General features: G+C 35.7%; 1 protein-coding gene across 43 annotated transcripts in view; it reads right to left on the bottom strand.

Annotated features, from left to right (window-relative positions):
- The window catches only part of DDX4 (DEAD-box helicase 4), a 74,749-nt gene that overhangs the window by 39,721 nt on the left and 22,487 nt on the right, over positions 1–12,541 (bottom strand). For 19 of the 43 annotated variants that reach the window (XM_081517823.1, XM_081517820.1, XM_081517826.1 and 16 more), the window contains 4 exons: positions 9,536–9,613; positions 6,234–6,311; positions 4,182–4,232; positions 655–714 (listed from right to left, as the gene is read on the bottom strand). In XM_081517823.1, the coding sequence (XP_081373949.1) occupies positions 655–714; positions 4,182–4,232; positions 6,234–6,311; positions 9,536–9,613 (267 nt within the window). The remainder of the gene's footprint in view (positions 1–654; positions 715–4,181; positions 4,233–6,233; positions 6,312–9,535; positions 9,614–12,541) is intronic. The other 24 variants (XR_014061484.1, XM_081517835.1, XM_081517830.1 and 21 more) reach the window with 3 other exon arrangements.

Here is a 12,541-nt window from a genome sequence, read left to right as displayed (position 1 = left end):
ACTAGGAAGGCCTGCTATTCAATGAGCCAATCATCTAAGGCAAGGGAAAAGGCTATCCCCAAGTTGCAGTAAAAACTATGATGTATCTGATGTATCTAATGCAGCTCCAAACACTAAACTTCTATCATAAATATATTTGCACACTTGTAGCAATTTTATAAGTTCACTGTGGTTTTTTGTGGGTATTGTTGCTATTTTAACATGTCTGCCTATAGATAATCCAGAACTGAGCATGATAATTTTTATACCATCTCTCCTCAAGTAGAGGCCGGATTAGCAAGTATGGTAATTAATCTACAATTTCTCCCTTCCCCCATATCTCCAATGTTCCTACTCAGAGACAAAGACATCCCAGTTTATCTATACTGTGACTGCCCAAGATTCACACAGTCCCGCATTTTGTACTTCATGGACCACTCTGGAGGTCTTAGGAAAAGACAAATCCAGTGACATCAGAAAGCACAAGGAGAGACACCTACAGAAGGAGAGACACCTACTGAATATTAACTCAAATATTAACAGCATAAAGCATATGCCAAAGTATTTTTCTTGAAAGGTTTTCACCACCAGAATTTTTCTTTCAGCTCTCCCAAAATCACTTTTTCAGTTTAATTTCTGTCTTAAGTACAAGTTGTTCCAAAACATGGTCCTTACCGCCTCTCTTGGAAAACCCTCTGTTCCGTGTTTGATTATCTTCACAGTCATTCCTAGGCTCTGGAATAAAAATTTTAACATGTGAATAGCATCTAAATAATTACTGCAGTATTTATATTACTGTAGTATCTAAATAGTACTGTCACAAGAGAAATTACTGAGAAAAAAATATATTCATAAGTTAACATATGAACAAAATTTTAAATTTTAAAATAACTGTAACAACAAAATACAAACACATTATTCAGTCAATTCTTTTAAAAAAAATCACCTAATATACCTAAATACTAAATGTTAAGCATGTATCTGTCAAGTTCTGAGCACAGCCAAAAAATAAGAATTTCATAAATGTCATGAAACAGTTTCAGAAATATGTGAATAGTTAAGTAGTCAAACGGATCTCAGAAATGCATAACTATTATATTTATAATGTCATCATTATTTCTGTAAATTGCCTTTCTTAATAAACCTGAGACATTAGTGTTTAATACATGCAAACTTTCCCCCATTCATCCTAAATGGAAGCATTTGGGGATACCCTGGCTTTCTGTTCTTAGTGACATTATTAAGTAACATTACCAGAGTTTCTATATAGTAGTATGAGGATCACTACACTGAAGGATGACTAAAAATTATCAGGAAAGTTGGTTAAAAATAAATTATCAGAACCCACCCTAGAGATATTTATTTTGAACGTGCAGAGTGACACCAAGGAATGAACAATTTTTCTAAATTAAAAAATTATACATTATTAATAAACTTTCAGTAATAACTTTAAGCTTTCTAGAAGATTCCAATTAAGCCATATTTAGAAAATACCAAGGTGGTTTCAAGGAATCTTTGTACATATCACTAACATTTAGTACCGGAGAAATTTAGGTCCCAGTATGACATATGTGGCTAAACAGATTAGAAGCTATCAGTTGTTTATGTACAAAAGTACTAATCTACTCAATTAATATTTATTTATAATAAACAATGACCCACAGCTCTTGTTGCAGGCTCCTATTTGAGCTGACATCAACAATTGACAATATTCCTGAAGAGTCATTTAACATCAAAACAACCTTCTCAGAAGCAAGATTTCATACAAGGGAGTTGAACAGGAAAGAAAGAATTCTGGAAAGATTCTTAGAATAATCTGGAATAATAGAATTATTATTTGATGATATGATAATTCATCATCATCTGGAATAATGATGATGGTAGCTAACATTTATTGCCATATATGAAAGAAAACCTATGAATTAATTTGGGACCTGACAAGGAGAAAGACACCTTACATAATCTTTGGCCAACTGTTCTCCTAAAACAAACTTAGTTATTTTGACCACACTGGGGATTAAAATAGGCTAATGACATTAGGAGAAGTTGGGTGAGGAGCACAATTACATTAAAGGCAAGGTGAAGGAAATCTTCTGTACTATTTTTGGAACTTCTTGAGTCAAACGATTTCAAAATAAAAGTTATTTAAAAAGAAATAACCTCTGTAGAGTTAAAAATAAAGCTAAGCACAAACAAAAATGAGATGATCCCAAGATTAGTTATAATCTATTAATTATAGAAAAATAATGTAATAATAACACATAAAACTTAGTATCTGTCTGACACTCTTCTAAATGAATTCTATTTTAACTTTTTAAGTCCTCACAAAAACCTTACCAGGTGGGTATTATCCTCAACTTATAAATAAAGAAAAAGAAATAAAAGTTAAACATGTTTTTCTTAAGATAATACAACTGACAAGAAGAGAAGTATCTGAGTCTCAAACCCTGGGTGTCTGATTCCAAAATCTGACCTCCTTATTGCTATACTGTACCAGCTAAGGGACACAAGATACAGGAAAAATAACCACAAAATACACTATATATCTGTGTGCAGAGAAAAAAAGCTTCTGTTATGATAGCAAAACCTGCTTTTCAAGTTATAAAGACTCCATAGATCAGTGGTTACCAAATGAAAGAGGCATCAGAGTCGGTAGGGAGGCTTTTAAATACAGGATCCAGGGGCTCACTCAAATCTCCTCAATCAGGTTCTCTTGGGAAACTATTATTAATTATTGTAGTCTATCTGCTGCTAACAATACTCTATTTTCACCATTTTCTGTATTCCTCCAAACCAGAATGTCAGTACTTTTACATAAATGTCTTTGATTTCACCAGTGATCCAGTCTCATGAATCCTTATTTGAGTCTGAATAAGCACCTACATGCCCCAAATTGCATTTATATATGAAAGTGAAACTTTGCTTCCTGACTTGCTCTACTATCCTCTTTTTCTTAAGGTAACACAGCATTCAAAAGTTGTACTTCATAGATTAGTTAAGACAGATGACAATAGCCGAGATTAGGAAGGCTGAATTCTTGGTCAAGGCTCTGCCTATACTGCTTTGGTCACAAAGAGTTGGACACAACTAAGCGACTGAGCTGAACTGAACTGATGCTGCTTTGGGGCTTCCCTGGTGGCTCAGCTGGTAAAGAATCCGCCTGCAATGCGGGAGACCTGGGTTCTGAAGATCCTCTGGAGAAGGGAATGGCTACCCACTCCAGTATTCTGGCCAGGAGAATTCATGGATGAAGCACAAGCTGGAATCAAGATTGCTGGGAGAAATATCAATAACCTCAGATATGCAGATGATACCACCCTTATGGCAGAAAGCCAAGAGGAAGTAAAGAGCCTCTTGATGAACGCAGAGAGAGTGAAAAAGTTGGCTTAAAACTCAACATTCAAAAAATGAAGATCATGGCATCTGGTCCCATCACTTCATGCCAAACAGATGGGGAAACAATGGAAACAGTGACAGACTTTATTGTCTTGGGCTCCAAAATCACTGCAGATGGTGACGGCAGCCATGAAATTAAAAGACGCTTGCTCCTTGGAAGAAAAGCTATGACCAACCTAGACAGCATATTAAAAAGCAGAGACATTACTTTGCCGACAAAGGTCCATCTAGTTAAAGCTATGGTTTTTCCACTAGTCATGTATGAATGTGAGATGGACCATAAAGAAAGATGAGCACCAAAGAATTGATGCTTTCGAACTGTGTATTGGAGAAGACTCTTAACGAGTTTCTTGGACTGCAAGGAGACCAAACTAGTCAATCCTAAAGGAAGTCAGTCCTGAATATTCTTTGGAAGGACTGACGCTGAAGCTGAAGCTCCAATACTTCGGCCACCTCATGCAAAGAACTGACTCATTAGAAAAGACCATGATGCTGAGAAAGATTGAAGGTAGGAGGAGAAGGGGACGACAGAGGATGAGATGGTTGGATGGCATCACCGACTGGATGGAAATGAGTTTGAGCAAGCTCCGGGAGTTGGTGATGGACATGGAAGCCTGGCATGCTGCAGTCCATGGGATCGCAAAGAGTTGGACACGACTGAGTGACTGAACTGACTGACAGCTGCTTTATAAAGCTGTGTTTAAATAAAGTAGAGATGGAACAGACTAAGATACTTAATTTTATTTTCTCCTTAGCATGTATTCTAGACACTAAATTCTTGTCACTATGAAAAACAGTGAACTTACCTCTCCAGAAACCAGAGCTATCACCTTCTTCAAACCTTTTATCTGAAAAACCTACATGAAACATAAAATTAAACTTTCAAATTTCTGAAAACAATTACCTAAATAAAATGACCAAAAACCAATTTCTTCTGCAGAAGAAAGAGAAACAGAGAAACACACACCTTACAGGGACTGCTAGTTATGATGTCCCTTTAAAGTTGTATAAATCGCATGCAACTGTATACATAAATAGTGAATGAGAATGCATATGCATTGTATGACAACTTCTGCCTTGTGTCAGCTTATTAAGATTAAAATACCAGCCAATCTTACATTGCTTGAAACGCTACATATTCCCTCCATATGTACATGAGTGAAACATGGGTATGCATGTGTGTATCTCACTAAAACCACTATGTACTTTCTATTCAAAATATAAAATTTTTATGAAATTTATAAATTATACTCTCATCTTCTGGAGGACAACTAAATTACAATCCAATATCATATCACTGTTCCCTTCAGGATGGGGAACACATGTAAACCCATGGCTGATTCATGTCAATGTATGGCAAAAACCACTACAATATTGTAAAGTAATTAGCCTCCAACTAAAATAAATAAATTAATAAAAAAACAAATCAAAAAAAATAAAGCAACATGCTACCGCTATTAAAAAAAATAAATAAAACTAAAATTTTAAAAACAATCTTTCACCAAACTCCGCTTTCAAATTTCTCATTTAATAAAACCTTGTGTCTAGATCTATGCATCTCTGGAACATATAGATGTAGCTCTAAAATTCACTTTAAAAGGATCCATCAGTAATATTTCATAATTTTTAAAAATATGAGTCTTAATAAAATGATCTTTACTGCAGAGATACTCAGGGTACCTGAGTTAACTACAAGTTACTCAGATAATATAACTTAAAATTAAATGTCAATATGCAATGTCTTATCAATCATGATCTAATTTAAATAATAAAATATATTAAATTACAGCTTCAGTAGTACAGAGACCAATCAATTACTGTATGACAGACATTAAATTTATATGCAAAGTGTCTACATATCAAGTCATTTAACATCTCAGGCTCAACAAAATCTCATGTCCCGGCATTAAACTCGAGACATTTAATACACAATTAGCATATAAAAAAGCAAGTATCCATATATAGAGGCCACTTATGGCCTCTATATATGAATGGATAACACTTTTTCCTTAAGCAGGTATATAATTTCAAAATAAAGACAGTCCCTACAAAAAGAGTATATATAACAAAACAGATTTTTTGGTTATTTTATTCATTTAAATATTTGCAATCTGTGAAGTTGGTTCAGAAAAGGATTACACTCTACTGCTCTCTACAATTGCCCTTTCCCCTCCATACACCTTTCCCAGAAAAGTCAAGTGCTGAGTCTCCAAAATGCTTGAGAAGTCTTCCATCTACATACTATTGGTTTTGATCTTAAACTCTATGTAAGTTCTACTTTATAGTTTTTAAATTTTTTTAGAAACAAAATGCAAATTCAAAACTTCTACTGGTTCTTTTGGAGAAGGAAATGGCGACCCATTCCAGTATTCTTGCCTGGAGAATCCCATGGACAGAGGAGCCTGGCAGGCTACAGTCCACGGAGTCGCAAGAGTCAGACACGACTTAGCGACTAAACCACCACCACTGGTTCTTTGTTCAAGTAAAGATGGAAACTCAGATCCACCCCTGGAAGTGTAAGATAGATCTCTTGTTGCAGGAACAGGCAAGGAAATCATGAATACAGGAGAAAAGACATGGGGTTCACCTGTGGGGTAAATCAATTTGACAAGATGCTACAGCAAGTAGCATGGCTATTAAAAAGGAAAACAAGAAAACTAAACAGAATAGCAAGCAACATCCAAAGCAGCATAAAGTGTTGCTCTAAACTATGATTAGGAAAATGAAAGCACTCCCATGTGATCTCCATAAATTCTTGGGAAAGGCACATACTTCCTATGTATGTTACAAGGAAACAGAATTCAAAAACTATAAGGTGTCACTTAAGTTTCAATTGAAAGACATCATAAGCAGATTACCTCTGTTTCCAAAACTCTTTCCAACTCCAAAACCACCCACTGTGGATGTATTCTCTCTTTTATTAGACTCAACAGGATCTGAAAAAGTTCAGATACAATTAAAACTTTTTAAAGTATAAAATCAAGTGTGTCATCAATAACTAGGAATTAAATGAATCTGTGGGGTAAGGGAACTTCCAAGGATAAGGAGAGAGTGTTACAGGAACTTTTAAAATTAAAATATACCTGCAACTTCTTTTTTAAAAATTCTTACATTATGCCAAAGTAAAAACATAAATATACTACTGCTGAAATACAGCTCTCAACTAGTTGCTATTTTACTAGAGAACTTTAACCAAGTAATTCAACTCTACAATTGAACTCGATTCAATTCAACTCTGATTTTCTATACATTGAAGCCTCATCCTGATAGATCCAGCTATTTACATTATACTTCTATGTGAAAGTCACTGCTAATGAAAATTCTATACTCTTGTCCTGTAATTATTATTTATTCATTTTTTAAAAATATTTATTATTTATTTATTTGGCTGCACCAGGTCTTAGTTGCATCATGAGAACTCTTAGTTGCAGCATGTGGGATCTAGTTCCCTGACCAAGGATCAAACCAGGGCCCCTGGTATTGGCAGCATACAGTCTTAAGTCACTGGACCACCAGGGAAGTCCCTATTCATTTTTCTAGTACTTAAATCACTCTCAATCTACTTTTTAAAATTAGAATTAGGAAGGAGTTATATAGTAACGGAAAAATGCTAAGAATACCACCTCCCTTTATCTCCCACTCCTCCATAGTATTTCCCCATATTAACCTTCTTAGTTTTATATACCACTATATAACTCGGAACACCCAACATTTTAATTCATAAAACTTCCCATACTCCACACTGTGAACTTCTAATATCTTCTATTTCCTACATGCTATTCCTTCAGCATGGCATTCCTTGCTTTCCTATTTTTCCTAGCAAAATTCTTTTCACTCTTCAAAAGCCTGATTCAAAAGCCACCTCTTCTGTGAAGTCCTCCTTCAGTCCTCCAACCGTAATCAATTCATACTATGTGTATCTCTTTTTAAGCAATATTTCTTTCCATGTGCTTCTCTACCACTAAATTTAAGAATTGTGAGGGCAGAGTTTCTATGTCAAGCAGCACAGTTACTTAAAACATAAACTTAAGTACCCAAAACATCATAAATGGCCACTTTAAACTATCATTAGGATAATTATCATTATCTTGTGATTTTCACAAATTGTCTTCCCTACATCTATAATATCCTAATACAGAGGAGCTAAGAGATCTCTGAAACTCCTAATGCCACATACGGAACTGTGTATATGCAACTATCACTATTTTTATCAGACTCTAAAAAAGCATGTGATTCAGGAAGTTAAGGCTTTTTAGGCCATACTTCACAGAAGATAAAAAGCTAATCAATATATATGTTAGGTAATTAAAAGTCAATTTTAAAGCCATGTTACTAGATATATCCAAGTTGTGAGAAAAAATACCATAGAGAGTGAAATGAACTAGAATGTTAAACTGAATCATTTGGAAAAGGTGTGGTTATTCTATAAATTTCCAGGATTATATACAGTATTAAAGATAACTTTTTTCTTTTCTTAAATATTATCGGAGTATAGTTAATTTACAATTTTGTGTTAGTTTCAGGTATACAAAGTGATTCAGTTTACATATACATATATTCATTCTTTTTCAGATTTTTTCAAAGATAACTTTTTAAAGTATCAATATTCAGAGTTTTGATCAGAAATTTAATGTATTTAAATCTATAACATATGGAATTAACAATTCATAGTAAAATCTCAGTGATGGTTTTCTCGTTTAAAAAGGCTCTATTCAACAATGTTTAGAAGCCTGCATCAAAAAATATCATTCTAAATTAGGACTTTAAAATATATCCAAATATTAAGTAGTTCCCTGAGTGTCATATTAAGGTATTTGTTACTTCTTAGTAGTAGCAAACAAAATACACACTTGAATCTCTAAGCACAACTACATGGTCCAAAACATTAATGCCTCTTACTCAATATGCAGGCTTAAAAATAAAAAAATATACATGCATCTTCAACAAATTTCATTAGTAGAAGGAATATGTCGAAACATAAAATTCACACTTATGTTAACTGTATCTTAAAAAATTAAGTTTTCCAAGTAGCAAATGAAATACTATATACCAACTTTCAGTTTCCAATGAATAAAAATACATAGAAATACCAAAGTTTTTCAAAAACTAACATTTAATAAATTCAAGAATAAGTGTCCTGTGTATATTTAAAACTATTAACCCCAGCTTATGGCATCCCATAAGAGAAATTTATTTAAAAACCCATATGATCATTTGAGGTTCTAATAATATTTTGTTGCACTATAATAAAACACAGTGCAGAATATTTTCAGCATTTTAATAACAAATCTAAAATGGAATGGAGGAAAGTATTTTGCTGTGTTGTTATCTGTCAAATCTAGTGCTGGTTGTTCTAAAAGTGACAATAAGAACTTTCAATTTCGGGGAAAAAACTTCTTAATACTAGCGAGCTAACAGAAGTGTTTCACATACTGCCTTTTCTTGAGAAACATAAAACTTAAGAAAGAGGTCCTTCACACTCTAGTCTCTGGAGTTTCTCCCATTCCTCCCATGCCAATTGGGAACAATAACCATCAACACATTAAGCAGCAGCTCTGGGAAGCAACTCTCTTTAACCAATCTACCCATCTAATCAATTCAACTATTTCCTACTATCTTAAAAAGTAAAACCGTGAAAAAAATACCGGTATTAAAAAAAAAATCATCCCAACAAAGTCTACTGTAAGTTAGACTAAGTTATATCAGATTTACCTTGCACTAAACAGCCATAAAAGCCTCTATTCATTCCATTATTCAGGCAATGGCAACCAACTCCAGTACTCTTGCCTGGAAAATCCCATGGATGGAGGAGCCTGGTAGGCTGCAGTCCAGGGGGTCGCTAAGAGTCGGACACAACTGAGCGACTTCACTTTCACTTTTCACTTTCATGCATTGGAGAAGGTAATGGCAACCCACTCCAGTGTTCTTGCCTGGAGAATCCCAGGGACGGGGGAGCCTGGTGGGCTGCCATCTATGGGGTCGCACAGAGTCAGAAATGACTGAAGCGACTTAGCAGCAGCAGCAGCATCTGCGTATCTGAGGTTGTTGATACTTCTCCAGGCAATCTTGGTTCCAGTTTATGAGTCATCCAACCTGGCATTTCGCATGAAATGCTAAGCGACTTAGCAGCAGCAACAGATGATTAAAGAAAGATACTTACCTATGTTTCCCAAACTCCTCCCAGAGGCAAATCCACTTCTCATGAAATGATCTCTTCGAGACGATCCATCACCCATTTCTAAAGTAAATAACATTTGAAGCAAGTCAAAATAACAAAAAAGTATCCTGGTGGTAAGTAAGCTTTAAACCATCTAAATGTGCCATCCACATGGCATAGGAGGAATTTTACATAGCAATAAGAAAGATGAGTAGCCTAGTAAAAATGGGCTATTAATAAGAATAGGTAGTCCTCGAAAAGAAAAAAAATGCTGACCAACTCTCACTCATAATTAAAGACACTGAAAATCAAAAGAAGAATATAGTATGGCAAAAACTATTACAATATTGTAAAGTAATTAGCCCCCAACTAAAATAAATAAATAAAAAAAAAGAAGAATATAACTTTTCCCAACCATGACTGACTGAAAACAGTTTGCTAGTATGAATCTAGTAGATCTAAACGGGCTTTCCTTGTAGCTAAGTCGGTAAAGAATCTGTCTGCAATGCAGGAGATCCAGGTTAGATCTCTGGGTTGGGAAGATCCTCTGAAGAAAGAAATGGCAATCTATTCCAGTATTCTTGCCTGGAGAATACCATGGACAGAGGAGACTGGCAGGCTACAGCCCATGGGGCTACAAGAGTTGGACATGACTCAGACATGACTTAGTGACTAAACCATCACCAGAAGACCAGACATTTCTCCAAAGAAGACATACAGATGTCCGACAAACACATGAAAAGATGCTCAACATCACTAATTATTAGAGAAATGCTAATCAAAACTACAATGACATATCACCTCACACAAGTCAGGATGGCCAACATCAAAAAGTCTACAAACAACAAATGCTGGAGAGAGTGTGGAGAAAAGAAACTCTCTTACACTGCTGGTGGGAAGGCAAATTGATACAGCCACTAGGGAGAACAATATGTAGGTTCCTAAAAACTACTAAAAACAGAAGTACCATATGACCCAGTAATCCCAACACTGAACATATACCCAGAAAAAAACATCATTCAAAATGACACCGGCACCCCAATGTTCACTGCAGCACTATTTACAAAAGCCAGGAAAAGGAAGCACCTAAATATCCATCAACAGAGGAAATGAATAAAGAAGATGTGGTACACACAGACAATGGAATATTACTCGGCCATAAAAAGGAATGAAATTGGGTCACTTGTAGAGACATGGATGTACCTAGAGATTGTCATACAGAATGAAGAAAGTCATAAAAACAAATATCATATATTAATGCATAAATGTGGAATCTAGAAAAACGGTACAAATGAACCTATTCGCAAAGCAGAAACAGAGACACAGACATAGAGAACAAATATATGGATACCAAGAGGCAGAGGGTGGGGGGGAAGGATGAACTGGGAGACTGGGATTCACGTATATCACTTCATGGCAAATAGATGGATAAACAGTGGAAACAGTGGCTGACTTTATTTTTCTGGGTTCCAAAATCACTGCAGATGGTGACTGCAGCCATGAAATTAAAAGACGCTTACTCCTTGGAAGGAAAGTTATGACCAACCTAGATAGCACATTAAAAAGCAGAGACGTTACTTTGTCAACAAAGGCGCATCTAGTCAAAGCTATGGTTTTTCCAGTGGTCATGTATGGATGTGAGAATTGGACTATAAAGAAAGCTGAGCGGCAAAGAATTGATGCTTTTGAACTGTGGTGTTGGAGAAGACTCCTGAGAGTCCCTCGGACTGCAAGGAGACCCAACCAGTCCATCCTAAAGGAGACCAGTCCTGGGTGTTCTTTGGAAGGACTGATGTTGAAGCTGAAACTCCAATACTTTGGCCACCTGATGTGAAGAGCTGACTCATTGGAAAAGACCCTGATGCTGGGAAAGATTGAGGGCAGGAGGAGAAGGGGACAACAGAGGATGAGATGGTTGGATGGCATCACCAACTCAATGGACATGGGTTTGGGTGGACTCAGGGAGTTGGTGATGGACAAGGAGGCTTGGCATGCTGTGGTTCATGGGGTCACAAAGAGTCAGACACAACTGAGCGACTGAACTGAACTATTGATGCTATGTGTAAAACAGATAACTAATGAAAATCCTACTGTATAGCACAGGGAACTTTATTCATTGCTCTATGGGAAGGAAATCCAAACAAGTGGAAATATATATATAACTGATTCATTTCGCTGTACAATAGAAACTAACACAACATTGTAAAGCAACTATATTCCAATAAATATTTTTTTTAAATACCAGGACTAGTCAAGGAGAAGGCAATGGCACCTCACTCCAGTACTCTTGCCTGGAAAATCCCATGGACAGAGGGGCCTGGTGGGTTGCAGTCCAGGGGGTCGCTAAGAGTCGGACACGACTGAGCGACTTCACTTTCACTTTTCACTTTCATGAATTGGAGAAGGAAATGGCAACCCAATCCAGTGTTCTTGCCTGGAGAATCCCAGGGATGGGGGAGCCTGGTGGGCTGCCGTCTATGGGGTCGCACAGAGTCGGACACGACTGAAGCAACTTAGCAGCAGTCAAGGACATAGGGAAACAAGCACGAATCATATACAACATTGAAACTATAAACTAGATCAATCTTGATCCTAATTTTAAAAGAAAATACTTTTTGAAAATATACTAGTATAATTTTTCCTGTGGATATACTCACATGGTTAACACAGATACACATAAAAATGTTTTGATAAGCACTGTCTATAACAGCCAAGAAAAACAGTCAAGTGAGAACAGATAAATTACAATCATCCACAGAACACTGTAAACATTCACAGAACTAAAAACATTAAACAAGTGACATTCTTCAACAATAGAATAGTCATAAAAACTGACCACATGGAAGCCCAAAATGTAAATTCAACAATTTCAAAAATCAGTATCACATACAGAAAATTCTCTAATTGCAATGCAATCAAATTAAAAGTTACTAGAAGACAAATACTGTATATTTTTGCTTATATGTGGAATCTAAAAAAATAAAACAAGTCAACAAATATACAAAAACA

Source organism: Giraffa tippelskirchi, chromosome 8 (assembly GCF_054371585.1).
Source record: "Giraffa tippelskirchi isolate mGirTip1 chromosome 8, T2T-mGirTip1v1.2.pri, whole genome shotgun sequence".
NCBI lineage: Eukaryota > Metazoa > Chordata > Mammalia > Artiodactyla > Giraffidae > Giraffa > Giraffa tippelskirchi.
Note: the sequence above shows the minus strand (reverse complement) of the source record. Positions and strands in the feature narration are given on the sequence as shown.